We start from the raw sequence: 16,402 nt of genomic DNA on the forward strand, positions 1-16,402 counted from the left end.
CCTCCCTCACCTAGTAGTTCTCTCCTGTTTGGCATCCCGGAGATGGTCCAAAGTGATTCCTCAGGGAAGAAAGGAGCGCAAATCACCCGAGCAGGAGCCCCGGAGCCGCCGTCGCCCATGCAGGACCGCCTCTTTAATTGCGCGTAATCTCCCTTTTCCATTCATCTGAGCTGAGAGGAGCACTTTATAAATAAAGAAAGCGAGCGAAGGAGGGCGTTCCATCCTCTTATTTTTTTTTCCTTCAATCTCTGGACTGTTTGTTGCAACAAAAAAAAAAAAAACTGACACTTTACTTGTGTAATTGTCAGCTGCACCTTGATCCGGGGGACTGTCATTGGAGCGCAGCCTCTCATCCAGCGCGTCCTCGCGTCTTTCCTCCTCAGAGCTGCCGCTTGCTTCCCCCCTTTCCTTTTTTTTTGTTTATTTTTCCTCGTGGAGTCGCTGACATGAGTTGCAGCTAGCCCCGGATGCTGACAGCTTCCCTTTTTCTTTTTCCACATGTCGCGTCTTTTGTTTATACTTTGAGAAGCATGCGTGCGTCTAAACACCAAGAGAAATAGACCGCGCCACTTTGCTCCCGTGACAGTGCGATCAAACAGACGCAAGAGGAGGGGAGGCAGGGGGGAAGAAAGAAGAAGACGGAGAAAAAGAAGAAGAAGGAGAAGGAGAAGGAGGGAGCCCAAGGAGAGGAGGATAGAGACAGAGGGGAGAGAGTGAGTGAGAGAGAGAGATAGAGGAAAAGCGGCGTGAAGGTGCGTTTTGATGTTCGGCATCCACGAGAGCATCCAGAGGAGTGGGAGTAGTATGAAAGAGGAGCCCATGGTGGCCGGGATGAACGCGGTTCGGACTTGGATGCAGGGTGCCGGGGTGCTGGACGCCAACACAGCCGCCCAGAGGTGAGCCCGAGGCGGCCTGCGGCGCTGCGGGGACCCCGGGGGGGAGAGACGGGGGAGAAAGTGTGCGTTTTAAAGCCTGAATTATGGTTCCGCGTTAAATCGACGCAGAGACCTTCGCCGTAGGGTTACGGCGTAGTGTACGCGGCGACGCGCAACGTACACCGTATAGGCTCTGCGTCGGTGTAACGCGGAACCATAACTCAGCCTCGGAGGACTCGGTGGTGGGATCACCTCTGCTCCTCCGCTGGCAATTCAACTTTTTCAGCTCCAAGTCTGACTTGTTTAAACATCTGATGTGGCCGATAACGCATGTTTTGCAGATTCAACTCAAAGTGTTGGCTTAGAGAATAACTTTTTTTTCCCTTTATGCGTGAAAAGTTATAGCTGTGAGTGAACGCGGTGTGTGTTTTGAGTCTGGTAAAGCAGACTGAACTGTAAAGCTTGCACGGTTTAACCACTTTTAGAATTTGTTGCAAAAAAAAAGTGAATATCTTTAATTTTAACCAAGTTGGGGAAGTTTTAAATGAAAGCAACCACAGCATAAACTGCAGCTCAATTAATTTAATAACAATTATCTGGTCTTTTTTAAATTATAACTGTAGATCTGAATAAAATATCGTTCATATTTCACTATATTTCAATATACGTTTAATTGTAATTTACTTAGAACAATAATATAGAAACGTAGAGCAGTAATGTTTTTTTTGTTTGTTTTTGTTTTCAAATTGAACTGTTTACAGTTTCTTATTAATTTGTGGATGCAGGACTGACTGCAGCGTCGAGTTTAAATGGATATATATCTTTTTTTGTGTTGTAACCGTGGTGCTGGTGGCTGCTGCTGCTGTGTGTGTTTGTGTCCGCAGCGGAGTGGGTCTGGCACGGGCGCACTTCGAGAAGCAGCCGCCCTCCAACCTCCGCAAGTCCAACTTCTTCCACTTCGTCCTGGCTCTGTACGACAGACAGGGCCAACCCGTGGAGATTGAGAGGACCACCTTCATTGACTTTGTGGAGAAAGAAAAGGTGAGTTTAAAAAAAAAAAAATCACAGAAAGAAAAAAATATATATTCAGATTTCTCTCACACGAGCGTTTGATATTATCTTCTAAAGAGACACGGTGAAGCAAAGTGATAAATTGGCATAAGTGTGTCAACAAAAAGTAATCAGACTTACACAGCAGGAGTCCGGTGCTGTTGAAGGTTTCCCTGAGGGGACTTTCAGAAGCTGTCCCCCTGGAAATAAAAACTCACAGACTTCCCATAATAAACCTAACATTGATATTTAGTTTTTCTTTTCATTTCCAAAATGTTCCTGACTATTGGACTCTTTTTTCATTATTGACAACTTTTGCTCTCAGTTGCAGCTTTTATTTATACTGACAGTTGAGCTGCAGCCTTGTGTTAGCCAGCATGTTTTATTTCTTAAACAAACAGTAATACTAGTCTACTATTTATCGTGCTGAGCCTCCAAATCATATTTTTCAATCACCGTTAAAAGTGGATGATTTTTCTGTCAATATTTTATTCATTTGGATTTAGTCTTGGTTTACTTCTGTTGATCAGAAATAACATTTGTGTTATTATAATTCAAATCTCGTTAATTTAATAATGACAATATAATTACATTTTTAATTCTCTTTTTATTTACCAAATTACTCCAGAGACAGTCAAACTGTTAAAGTGAGTTATTAAAGTTGTAAAAATACAAACGAAATATTTTAAATACAGGATAAGGAAAAATTGTTTTTTTCTTTTAATATTTTGTCAACTATTGAAAACAGAAAATAAAAAATAAAACAATTGCATATTTTGACATTTGTATATATTTTACAAACGTATTTTATTCTGTCTTTTTTTGACGAAGTAAAATGGATGTGAATTCGATCCCGTGGTGAAACTTCCCATGACAGTTGTCCAGAAATCCCGGGCTGCAGCCGCGGTGAGGGTCCCAGGAGGAGAGCAACCGCTCGCTCTCACCGACTCTGTTTGCTTTAATTTTCATAGGAAACGACGGGGGAGAAGACCAACAATGGGATCCATTATAGACTCCAGCTCCTTTACAGTAACGGTGAGTTTGGCTCCCATTATTTTTATGGCGCAATAACAAAATCAGTGAGAGAAAATGACGCCAACGCAAAGAAAGGAAACCCGAAAAATAAATATTCAAAAAGGCCAAAACATCAATATTGATATGAATTGAAATTAAATGTTTTTGTACAGCGTTGTTAGATATTTTACAGATATTTTCCAAAATTAAAAAACTCAAACCCCTTATGGGGCCTTCTTTGGGAGACGCTGGAGAACTTAAAACGAATAGCGAAATATATCATTTCAGTTTTTAACCTTTTTTTTCTAGTTTTAAGCGATTGAAAATTAATTCATTATGATTTTAATCATGGGGAGGGGGTGGGGGTTTGTGGTTGTTTCTGTTTTCATTTTCACTCTAAAGTTTTTAATAGGTTCTTTCTAAAGTAAGTGAATCTTTCAAGTTCCCACCAAACGCACGGTCTCCAACTCATACCGAGGGCTCTCGATGACAGCTCGGACTCATGAGTTTTCATGAATTACCTCACAGGGGAAATCAGAGGGAACATGTCTTGTGATCCAAAATATCCCCAAACGAGTCTAGCGTATGTAGGCCGATGTGAAAGTGCGTGTTTAACCTCTCTGGTCGCTGCAGGAATCCGGACGGAGCAGGACTTGTACGTTCGCCTCATTGACTCCATGACTAAACAGGTAAGAGGCTCCTGCTCAGCTCCATGTTTCCCGTGCACCATCACCATCTCTGCACCCCCCTTCCCTCCCTGCTGCATGCACGCCTCTGTCTGAGACCCTCAACTTCAGCACAGCCGGCTTGATAAACGACCTGTCTTACCTGTGGAATACATTTACAGAGACCCAGAAACGCAGAGGACATGTGTCCTCATAAGAGTGAGCGAGGCTGGCGTGTGCGTCTGTGTTTGTGATGTTTGAGGAGGTAGTCTATCTCTCTAGCTATCATTATATCTCCCCCTTTCATCCACCGCAGAAGTCTCTGGTTGTTTTATCAAAATTATAATGACATCCACCCTCCCCTCCCCCCAGTCTCTTGTGATACAAACAGAAAATACAGAAACCCATCACTCTCTTAAATCTCAATAGAATGGAATCCTGATTAATATGGCGAACATTTGTGTGGGAAAGTCTCCTTAAAAACATTTGGATCTGTGCCTTGTTCTGAGGGAGAGGTCACTTTTCTTTTAAAGTCACCCCCCCCTGAACATTGTGTGGTTTTATCTTGTGTACATGTGTTCTAAAGTTTGAGCAATATGACTTTTTCTATCGATGCAGATTTAATTTTAATGTAACTGATTAAACCCCCAAATATTATCTCAGCATTTTATATTTACGTCTTAATAAAGAGACTGAAAAATAATTATGGACGGCCATTTAAAGTTTGATAAAAGAACAAGACCAGAGGTGCCTTAGGCTCTTGCACAGTACTATATATATCTATTAATGTGTGAATATCTTGCGAAGGTGCAGAAGCGGTTGTGCATTAGTGTTTTCAGAGAGACAGTGATGCATGCCAGCTCACTCTTTGAGGACCTTGACCCTCATTTCCTCAATGTGAAACAGAACAACTATCCCAGAGTGTGTTATGGCCAATTCAATCACACAAAGAAATACAGAGCAGCACATGCTCGCTGGCACACACTGAGGGAATTCTTCGTGAGGATGCATTAGACAATGAAGAAAGTGAGCCCCCTCAATGCTGTTTTGATATCAGGTCTTTTGTTTTGCCAATTCTGCCTCTAGTGCCATTAGGCTCGAAGAGAGTTTGTCTTACAATAAAAAGAGAAGGAGGAGTTGTTGTTCGTGTGGGAGTGTGTGTGCTTGCATGTTTATCAGCCTGTGTGTGTGTGTGTGTGTGTGTGTGCAGGGTGATCAAGCCCTGGAGAGCATGTTGAGTGGGGTTGGAGGGGTAACCAGACTAGATTTTTGGACGCCGCGCTGCATGGACCAGATGGTGCACTATACTCCAGTCTGGCAGTCCAACTGCTCACTGTACACCGCATATAAACATACGTGCATGCACAAACACATATGCACATGCAGCAGTACGCAGACACACACAAACATTTTTCCCTCTTACTGTCTCTGTCAGAACAGAGCGTTCCTGTTTAGGACTGGATTCCCACGACACACACATTTGCCAGATAGACAAACATTTCTCCCAGATGAAAGACATACACTTTTTGTTTCTGTTTTTCTATTTGGCGTCGGATCCTTTTTGACTCACCTTTTCTTCAGCGGGGCATGTAGAAAATTATCACATTAAATAATTACAATTTTTTTTGTGTGTGATTTTCTCTCCATTTTTTTGTTGTTGTCGTTTTTTAGGCAATTATTTATGAAGGCCAGGATAAAAATCCAGAGATGTGCCGGGTGCTGTTGACCCATGAGATCATGTGCAGGTAAGAGCAACCAAACTCAGCTACATTGCTCTTTTTTATTTGATTTGATTTGTCTTCTCCCTCCCTTTTGGAGAGAACTGTACAGGGGGAGGGCGAGAATAGCTAAATTACAATAGAAATCTTATCATTTCCCTCCAAGTGGGCTGGGGAGATGGGCCCTGGCCTATTTCTGTTGTGTGTGCATGCCTCTCATGTTCGGCTAATTAGGACAAGGAAACGCTCATTACTCAAACCCATCCTCCTCGTTCAGTGTAATACATGCAGTTTGCTGTGTCCTGACAGTGAGCTATGTGCATGGAGGTGGCAGACTCAGATTTCAAGTAATATGAAGACACACACACACACACACTCAAAAGTAGTAAGCAAGGGCAACCCTCACAAGCCTCTGTGTGCATTTACAATCAATAAAAGCTTCACACGACACATGACTGTCTCCCACAAGGCAGCCAGCGAGGAATACATGGGGAGTCGCATGTAGAAAAATGGCTAGTGGCAAAATGTAGCCACTTCCTGGTTATCACACGAGGCAATTTCAACCACTTGTTTTCATATGCTGCAGGAAACGGTTGAGATCAGAAATCTGATCTGGCTCTCCAAGCTTCTCGTCCTGAGGGACTGGAGAAAGCAGGGGGAGGGTCGACCCCCGTTCCTGTCTCTCTCCATCTCCTCCCACACGCATACAGTAGACGCAGGCGTGTAGTCAGACGCAGGTACATGGAGACGCGGAGGGGAAAGGTAGACGTGGCGATACTTTCTTGGGATGGGGTGGTGGGGCGGTGAGGAGGTTTGATGCTACACAACACTGTTACACTGTGCTGCAGTCAAATGATTTAGGGAGGACTCGTCACATCAGTATGCAGCCCCCCGTCTACCCAGCATGCACTACTCCCCAGGTCCAGTGGGACCACTCTGTGACCCACTTCTGAGGGAGAGAAAGAACGCAAGAGAGAGGCGGGATAGAGGGAGGGGACGAGTGCTGAGGAAAAATAGAGAACATAAGATGTCTGGTTGTGTGATGTCTGACAGGAGCGGAGCTAACCTGAGCCCCGGAGGCTAATTCCACTTCATTTCCAGCTCCAATTGAGCTCACCGCTCAGGCTCTTCCCCTCCAAAGTTTGCCTAAAATCGCCTCATTGATCTCGTGCAAGAGCCCCAGTCTTACCTTGCCAAGCTGAACAGAAATCCAATTCATTTGTCTTCTTGAACTCCACAAAAGTCTCACGCCCTTTTACTCACGTTTTCTCTTTCCTGTGTGCTCATCTGGCTTCCTCTGCCCCTTTGAGCTGCGTCTTATCGCTCTCTCTGTCGTTCACATCTTGGTGACTACCCTTTGTCTGTACCTCCCTCCTTCTGTACCCCCCCCCCGCCCCCCCCCCCCCCCCCCCCTGCAGTCGGTGCTGTGATAAGAAGAGCTGCGGCAACAGGAACGAGACCCCATCAGACCCTGTCATCATCGACAGGTAAGCAAACTTCGCCTTTTGAACTCAGCTGAGCGCGATGCCGTGCTGTCAACTGCAAAACACCGTCACAGCACGTATGAGCGGCCCACGTGTGAACAAGAACTGTGTATCGAACAGACAGGCAGCAAATGTCGCAAAAAACACATACACACACACACACATGCACACAAAGCGTGACATTTTATTTAAAATGACTGGGAAGTCAGCAGATGAAAATGATTTCTGACATGTAATTTGGCTGAGAAAATGTAACCTGCAGGCCTCGTAAAGGAGGCCACAGGTTGTTTCTCAGCGACCATAATGCTCTGTGTAAGTAAAATGTGTGAAACGGCAGTAAATTACATTCCAGTGTGATGATTGTGAGGCGTAGGAGGCATCACGGAGCAGTTGAGCTCTGCTTCAAGTGTGGTCAAACAGTGTTTGTGTGGTGGTGCTGATGACTCCACTGATGAGCAGTTTGGGTTACAGCTGTTTGTGTGTGTGTTTCTGTGAATAAATATGAGTCTTGGAAGGGTGCAGGAGGTTGGTAGCTGCCTCTGACACAACATGCGTGTGCACTTTTCCTGGAGTGTATGCCTCTCTCCTGCTGTCATAAACTACACCTGAGTGAAGCGGGCGCTGGCGTGATTTAAAGCCGGTCGGGGGGAAAAGAAAAACAGCCAGATTTACTGTCCGGCTACCTCTGCTGCATGCATGTGTGTTGGGCGTGTGTGGACACGCAGTGTGAGGGAAAGTGTTTGTTTGTGATTTTCACATGCAGATTTAAGGCTGAAGAGTGATCTTCCGTGAGAGAGTTTGAGGTTTGTGCTCTGCAACATGTCGTGCAGCATCAGCCAGGAGAACGCACCGCGTTGGCTGTTTTATGTCTTATTTGAATGTGTCACATTTGAGTGTATTTGTGAGTGTTAATGAGGCAGTGACCTGTGCTATCTGATGAGCGCAGCTGTCTCATTCTCGCTACTGCTCCGTCAAAAGCTCCCCTTTACCTGTGTATATTTGTGTATGCACAGTGTGCACAAGTTTGTGTGTGTGTGCGTGTGCGCCGCCCTTGTTCCGCTCCAGCGAAGCGGAAGGCCTCACCTCAGCGCTCCCTGAGACAGCTGCACCCCGCCACGTGGCCTCAGACAACATGCCTGCCCATCACTCCCTGCCATCTTTTCTGATTTTTGTTTTCCTGTGTGCATACTTGTTGAGTTTCTCATCTGTGCACTCTGTTGCTCCGACTTGGTGTGGGTGCCAATCCCGGCTTCCTCGGTCGCAGCTCCAGGCTTCTGCCGGAGCGGGCCCGTCTCCGGCGAGCAGCTTTCTCCCACACAGAGCCGCTCGCTGGCGGTATTCCCCCGACGCCTGACGGCTCAGGTGTGAGGGCAGCGTTAACGAACAACAAATTAGAACAGGGGGAGGGAAAACAACAGCAATATCTCTGCTTTCCTCTCCAGTGAGCAGTCTTTCTGGACAGGGAAAATAGGTCAGGTGAGAGGAGAGCTACGGGAAGAGAGGGGGTGGTAGCCGGCGCTAACAGAGGGGAAGGAGAGGGAGGTGGGCTTATACGTTTGCTCATTTAGCACCAATATATTCTTGGCAATTGCAATAATCAGGGATTCATAAACAAACAAACAAACAACTGTGAGGCTGAAACTGACTCAATTACCATGAGTTCCCCTCCTTCAAATTCATAAAGAAATACCGTCAGCAGCCCCTCTCCACCCTTGAAGTTATTTAGTTCGTTAAATAAGGGCTCGTTAGCCCTCTGCTGTTTCGCAGAGATGATTAGATTTTACAGCCCTAATTAGCTGGGCTAGCTCTAACTCTTCTGGAAGAGTAATGGGTCTGATTGCCTAATTAGCTCTCTCTCGTTAACATAGGAGAAACAGGCCACTGCAGCAAAACTGCAGGAATGAGGAAAAATAAAGTCAGCTAATGAGAAACTTATTTGATTGTTACGAGAACAAATCTGGTAGAGCTTGGATGTGCAAGCGCTCTGGGTACTGTACACGCTGACTGGGAGAACCTCTCCACACCTCCCCTCCTGGGGAAAAGAGGATACGTTTGGGCTTTTAGCACCTATACAGATACACGTGATTCAGCTTTCAGTTACGATGCATGTTTTTTATGGTCGTGCTTGGGGGGAAAAAAGTGCTTGAAAGTTCTTTTTGACTGAAAAGACGGGAAACGTTCAGTGTTTAGGGATTGCATTATTTTGACAGTTTTGACGGTTCTCCGCAGTTTGATCAGTCGATAACACTTATGCCATATTTTATCAATCTAACCTCAGAGGTGGGGAGTTCTTGGACATTTTAATAGGCCTTGGCATGACATGCCGTGTCTGTGCTTGACACTGGGCAGTTGAAGCAGCTGAAAGGTGAGATGCGCTCGTGATTCTCCTCCCTTGGGAGGCATGTGTGGTCCACTTTAGCCTCTCAGAGAGGCAGAATAATACGAGAGGAGTCCTTAACCCCTCCCCAACCTCCGTTTCCACTTCTCTCCCTAACTCCTGGTTAGCATGGGGTTAATCATATGCAGCCACTGCATATGATCGGCCCATCATGTGCCTGGATGGGTCTCAAATCATAAACACATTTCCCTGCTAACCGTGCACAACTTAGCGTCTCCCTGCGCAGTTTTATGTTAATTCCATATACATTTTCAGCCCCTTTTTAACGAGGAAAAAGTCTGGTGGAGGATAAACATCTATTTTACAACAGTCTGCAGGCAAAGAGGGGCAGCGGCACAGTTTAACAGGTTACAGGCAAAGGCTAATCACATCAAATTTAGTTGAGAGTTAAGAGTGCATTACAAAATCATAAAACAGCAAGATATTTGTCACAAGTCATCAACAATATTGGTGATTTTAGGGCGTATTCCCTTTAATGAGTCTTCTTTTGAGTCTTTAAAATGCTGCTTTGAATTTGATTTGCGGAGGCGACTTTTTGAGATGTAAAAAGATTTATTACTGACTCCAATAAAATCATACGTGGTAGAAGCGGGTTTGAGTTCTTAAGATAGGCAAGAATTGATCTGAAAATTGAGAGAAAAACCCTTTAGAAATGGGTCAAACCTCGTCTCTTTGGGGGAATGACTGCCCTTCCAGAAGCATGTGTCACCTCCTGCCCCCTACCACCTGTGTCCTATGTCCCTTTCCTGCTCATCCGGCTCCCACCGGCCCGCCGCGAGGTGTCCCCCAGGCAGGGAGAGCCTCTCTGGGAGGGAGGATAGAAGCACTCTGTGACCAGAGATAAGGATCCACTAGTTAGGCCCTCGCAGCATATGATCCCCCATTCTCCATCTGGAGAGGTGGGGGGGGCAACTTTACATTCACAGAGTGTTGTTTCAGGTTTATTGCCATTTTTCAGCGTATGCTCGCATGTGTTTGGATTCGCACACACTTCTGGGGCCCCGCTGTTGATGTTGCCCATTTCCTTGCATGCGCGTCTCTGCTTGTGTATCCACTTTGGTGTTGGTTGTTTCCCCTGGAGTGAGTGTGTATGTTGATAGAGGCCATTTCCTGACGACTGTGTGAGAGCGTCTTGAGTGAAGAATGTCGGGCAGGAAGTGCTCCTCCCGGGGAGGATGATGTCATGGCCGACGGTTTCCTGCCCTCCGAGTCTGTGGAACAGGCCGGCTCTCGGCCTCACGGTGGAGGGTCTGCACCAGGTTTTGGTTCATGTTTCAGCCGCTTTAAGGTCTACGGCTGATACACCTCTCGTGAAAAAGACAAAAGACCTGAAAGTCGTCAGTTTTTTGAATGCAGCATTTTCAAGTTTGATATAATCCGTATTTTTCACGGTATCTCTCGCGGGGAAGCCTCGTATTGTTTTGCTTTTGTTTGGATGCACTTCCTGGGGTGAGAGGTCATGTGTTGCCTTGGCTAGGCTAACGTGCACTTGTGAATAATGTATGTCATTGACTTTATGTCAGTCCTGCCAGCCCCCCAAGCAGAGCCCACCCATGTTTAATTCATCCGTCTCATCTGTGTGTGTGTGTGTGTGTGTGTGTGTGTGTGTGTGTGTGTGTGTGTGTGCATGCTTCTGCAAATGTGTGTGCGTGTGTCATTTAAAGGGCCCAGCCTGCACCTGTCCAACCATTAGCCCCCTTCTCATTTGCATTTGATGCTAATGTGGTTTCCTGGCATATCGTCCATCCGTTTAGTTTAGTTTAGTTTCAGTTTTGCATCCATGACGCCAACGGTGAGAAAGTGGTCGCAGACTGACTGTGACGCTACCCTACATTCATAAAACAGTTTCTGCAACACTTGAATACTGTATCTTTTTTGCATTGTCTGTTTAATGGAGGATCAATCCACCCATTCATCGATCATCTGCACCTGTTTATTCTTATTTTAGGGTCACAGGGGTCTGCTGAAGCCTCTCCCAGCTTTATTTGGGTGAAAGGCAGGTGAAGGGGGTACACCCTGGACAGGTCGTTGGTTTTCTGTTGCCTCTTTGATCACCTTAAGTTTTCCCCTCCAGGAAAGAAAAAGCTTGAAAGAGTGTCTTAAAACTGCAAAGGAGCTACGCTTTCTTTTGGAGGAGGATTACAACAGCTGTACACATGTACCTCTTTTTTATATTAGCTTTTTTTTTAATCTGTATTTGATATTTTTCCTTGAATGCTGGGGAATAAGGGTGCATATTTCACACGGAGACACCTCTCCTCCCCCTTACCTTCAGAAGATGTTTTCTGTTGTTGCTGATGTGCTGTTCGGTTTTTGTGCAGTCAAAAGGGTGGGGGGGTAGGGGGGGGGTCCAACTGCATTAGAAGTTAGGGGAGGCTTTGAAAAGGACTGGCCCTGAGCTGGTTCTGGTGTTTGTGCAGGGCTCAGGGGCAAAAAGGCAGAGTTGCTGGCTCATCGATATGCAAGCAGAACTCCTCTCCCTCAGGTGCTAGCTGCCTCACAAATCTCCCTTGCTCACATGTAAGAGAGCACACACACGCACACACACATAGACAAAGATTCAGCACTCACCCTTGGATAAACTCCTACGCAGCACACGAACACGTATGCAGACACACGCCTGCCAAGTTGTAAGAGTCCACAGGCGTGCAGCGGTACAGTACGTATACACACACATAGATGCATACTGACCTGCACATTTCTGCATCGGCTTTCTTGTTCTTTTTTTTCTTCTTTTTTTTTCCCGGCGGTGGTTCCCTCACCCGTTTGGCCCCCAGCGTTGGAGGAAAGCGTGCCCCAGGGGACAGGCGGCTGTGCTGATTGACAGCAAGGAGTTTGGAGGTCGAGGAGCCTCTAAAACAGCGCCGCTACTTTCAGCAGCCCTCTCACCCGCAGCCACCGACTAGTTTTCATTTGCGAATACCCCACAAAACACATGACCCGTAATTCCCTGGGTTTCATTTGTCGATACGATGTGTTAAGTTAACAGAAGCTGTATGTGTTCTGCCGTAAGGACATGTTGGAAATACATTTTTTTCATCTTCTTTTTTTTTCCTTATTAATACTCAGCTTTTGTTTCCCCAATAAACTAAGCGGAGCTGCGTCATACTTTATTGGTAGTTAAGTTAATGCGCTCCAGCTGAATGCAGGTAACAGTCAGTTTATTAGGGCACATAAAACATAATTTACAAATGCTATAACAGCAAAAAGTTCTTGGATTCATGACACAACGGGTTCTTTTCGTTTTTTTGGCTGGAGAAACTGTAAATAGCACTCGTAGTGGTAATTTTTTATTTTTTTCCCTCCTGCAAACTGCTTTGTCATTATTGCTTGACATTCCCTGCTTGACCTGGCCGCTCTCCTTGGTTGTTCCCTCTGCCTTTGTGTCAGTGTTTGTCCTTTCCCAGAATGAGGGGGTTAGGCTGGCCAGAGCTGACCCAAATGAGTAGCGTCCTACTTCTCTGAGAGCTATTTAAGACATTTTTGGTGTTGGAAATTACAGGCTGAGAGAGATAGAGATAGAACGGGAGTGAAATAGAATGAAGATATATTTGCCGTCTGAAAGGTGGTCATGTGTGAGTGTGTGTGGTACTGCAAGTGAGGAGGAGGGAGTAACGTTTTCCAGGATTTAGTCCATGACTCGCCCTAGAAGATGCGCTCAATTTGCTTTTCAAATGAGGCGTGAAGAGCACAAGTGTGCACCTCTGGATGTGATGCTATATATTCGGACATGCAAGGCTATGTGTGTGTGTGTGTGTGTGTGTGTGTGTGTGTGTGTGGCAGGCGAAAAGCTTTGTTGTCTTTGTCCTCTGATGTGTGTGGACAGTCTAGCACACGGCCCACTAAGTGCTCTCTCACAGCCAATGTGTTACACGACTGCCTGTGTTGCTGTTCTTAATTGAATAGACACACCAGCCCCTCTCAGTGGAGGATACCCAGACCTCCGCTCAGCAGGCTGAGCCTGTGTGTCACCGAGCCGCGTAGCCTCAAGCTGCCCCGATCTCAGCCTTCACCCGTGATTTATTGTTTACTGATTATTTCTGCTAAGTGAGAACACAGGCAGCATGATCCGTGGCAGCTTTCGTTACCCTGACTCTGCTCCTCCGCCGCGGCCCCGGTGTCTCACTTCCCCAACCAGCCGACCCCTCCGCCGGGGCTTTACCTCCACTACCGTGGCCCAGGATGTAGGTCCAGGTGTCCAGGATGAGCTGCCTGTGACCTGCTGTGCCCGAGCAAGATGCATGGTCCGTTGATTGTTTTCCATCAATCTCTCCAGGAAGAATGGATCGCTGGCCAGGCGCTGTGAGCGGCGCTCTCAGTTTCACATGTCACAATGGAAGGAAAACCTGCACGACATCAGGGAGACAGGGAGGGAGAGGCGTGCAGTGTGATACTGTTGGCCAGATCCTGCAACAAAGTTACCGCATTTGAATAATAATCTGTCTTTTCTCACTGAGATTTTCCCTTTTTTTCCAACCTCAGGGATGATTTTTTTGATTTTTAATCATCTTGGAAAACATAAAGAGAAAAATACCTGTTGGCAGTTTTGTAACTATCATTCTCTCCAAGTCGAGCCTTTTCATAATCATTCTTGTATATAAGTTTTGTGACATTAAGCTTGACTAGTTTGAGCTGTTTTGTTAAGGGACTAAAAGAAATCTTCAAGGGAGCGTCTCCGCCATAATTAAATGTAAAGCAGGGACGTCAGCGAGCAGACAATTACGGCCAACTGTACTGTTCGATCAAAGGGATGATATATTCTTACATTCCTAATATATTCCTTTTGCTTTGCATTAATCGTCAACAAATGAGACCCAAAGCACATGTCACTGTTCCACTTCAAAAAGCTGAGCTGAATTTAAAGGGCTTTGTTTGTGTTTATGTAACTCGTGAGGGGAGACAAAGTAAGGCGTAGGCAACCGACCGAGACACTTTGTTGTTTTACACCGCCTCACCCCCCTTCATGTGTGTGCTGTAGGAGTTGTTGGTTTGTTTACTGTGTGGCTTGACCTCGCAGAGAGGAATGCTCCACTTGTTTCCTTTTGCGTCTCTCTCTGATTTTTGCCATCTAGTGTCGCTTCTTCTTTTTCTTTTTCTTCTTCTCCTCCCGCTCTCTATGTATCTGCCCCTCTGTCTGCTCGTCCTCCCACTCAGAACTCCAGATTTAACTCTGGAGGTTCTTTCGACTAATCACACGTGGAATCTTCCCCGCGTCTGAGCGCTCCCTCCTCGTGCTCTTTTCCTCGATCTGCGTTGAGAGGTGCGCAGAGAGTAGCACTAATTATCACGGTTATTGGCTTCTCCTGTGCGAAAGCCGTGTTTCACACGAGTTGACATTCTGTTCAATCTCACAAACCTTTGCAGTTTTTTTTTTTTTTTTAACAATTAACAGCCTTGCTTTCTCCTTGCCTCTCTCCCGTGCCGTCTTTTTTTCCTTCTCTTTACCCTCCCTCTTCCTCTGGCTATTGTCTTCGCACAAACAGGGAAGATTTACTGCCAAAAGAATGAAGGGCGTGTTAGGTGTGTGCGAGTTGCTTGTTAGTTATTCATTTAGTCGAATGAAGCTTAAACTGTGTCAAATTTATACAAAAAAAACAACCAAAAACATCCCATTTCATACAGCTATTGACCTCGGAACAGACGCGCAGCCCGCCGAGGCCCGTTTAAACACAAAGACAAACTCGCGAGCGTAGTGGTAATGAAGCACATCTCTCTTCTGTCATGGCGCTCATGTTAGTATGACAAGATGTTTACACACACAATCACGGCGGCGCCTGTGATGTAGGCCCGGATGAAAGGGAGATGAAAAAGAAGAGGCAGAGACGTGGTTGTGAGCGTCGGGCGTGGACTGCTTTCCTCTGTTTGACAGCTGTAACAGTACCCCACTGAGAACCCGAGTGGGGGGGGCGTTACTGGAGAAATATATCCTGAAAAGGAGAGACTTTTGTCCTCAATACAGGGACTTCTCTGAAATACAGCACTGCGCTGATGTCCTGTTCGGCCTCTTTATTGATGCACAAATGTAGAGTGATAATGTCGACTGATTAATCAGATCGACCATAAAACCCAAATCAGTCAACTTCAAGATAATGTGTACACAAAATAAAACCACATCGTGATCAGAACAAAGTAACTGTCCAAGAAAATGTTACTATCTAGTGCAGCGGTCTGCAACCCAAAATGTTGAAATAGCCATATTAGACCAAAAACACAAAATACAAATATGTCTGGAGCCGCAAAAAATGAAAAGTCTTGTATAAGCCTTAGAATGAAGGCAACACATGCTGCATGTATCTACACTGTATATTAGTTATAACTAGGGGGAAGATAATTTTTTTCATTATGCACTTTGAGAAAAAAGTCGAAATGTCGAGAAAAAAGTTGAAATGTCGAGAAAAAAGTCGAAATGTTGAGAAAAAAAGTCGAAATGACGAGAAAAAAGTCAAAATTTCAAGAAAAAAGTCGAAATGTCAAGATTAAAAAGGAAATGAAAAAGAAAAAAAAAGAGAAAAAAGAAGAAAAAAAGAGAAAAAAAGAAGAAAAAAGAAGAAAAAATTGATAAAAAGGGTCAAACATTTTTTTTAAAGCTCCAGGGAGCCACTAGGGAGGCGCTAAAGAGCCGCATGCGGCTCCAGAGCCGCGGGTTGCCGACCCCTGATCTAGTGTAACCTACCTGAAACCCAGGAGGGACACAGTAAAACACTTTTAATGCACAAAGGTGGTATTTTTTTTCTATGTTAAATCTCAGTTTTAGTTTCATTTGAAGGAGTATTTGACGACTGTGATGGACTGGTGACCTGTCCAGGGTGGACCCACGCCTTTGGCTTGAAGACACCTGGGATGGGTTCAGATGGATGGATGGATGGATGGATGGATGGATGGATGGATGGATGGATGGATGGATGGATGGATGGATGGATGGATGGATGGATGGATGGATTATTGGTCCTATCAAACACTTTTTTGGGGTGGACTAAATGTGGTTGGCCAGTCATTGTACTTGTTTAGCCCAAAAAACGTTGCTAAAAATGTGTAATCCGTGTCAGAAATTATGATTTTTCACCTTTCACTTTTCAACCAAATCAAAATGTAATTTAGATGACTCACTTGTCTTTTTTGATGGGATTCTAGTGGGAAGGAATTCTTCACTACTTTAAGGAAGCATTGTCTCACTTTTGTGGTCACCCCTCCCTACTAT

General features: G+C 45.4%; 1 protein-coding gene across 4 annotated transcripts in view; it reads left to right on the forward strand.

Moving 5' to 3' along the window:
• Positions 1–16,402, forward strand: part of ebf1a (EBF transcription factor 1a) — a 63,043-nt gene continuing 46,641 nt past the window's right edge. Inside the window, exons 1-6 of one of the 4 annotated variants that reach the window (XM_061724932.1) lie at positions 1–896; positions 1,760–1,916; positions 2,897–2,960; positions 3,573–3,628; positions 5,276–5,349; positions 6,741–6,809. In XM_061724932.1, coding sequence (XP_061580916.1) covers positions 763–896; positions 1,760–1,916; positions 2,897–2,960; positions 3,573–3,628; positions 5,276–5,349; positions 6,741–6,809 — 554 coding nt within the window. In that variant the 5' untranslated portion in view covers positions 1–762. The remainder of the gene's footprint in view (positions 897–1,759; positions 1,917–2,896; positions 2,961–3,572; positions 3,629–5,275; positions 5,350–6,740; positions 6,810–16,402) is intronic. The other 3 variants (XM_061724933.1, XM_061724929.1, XM_061724930.1) reach the window with 3 other exon arrangements.

The sequence above is a fragment of the Cololabis saira genome, chromosome 7, assembly GCF_033807715.1.
Source record: "Cololabis saira isolate AMF1-May2022 chromosome 7, fColSai1.1, whole genome shotgun sequence".
Lineage (NCBI taxonomy): Eukaryota > Metazoa > Chordata > Actinopteri > Beloniformes > Belonidae > Cololabis > Cololabis saira.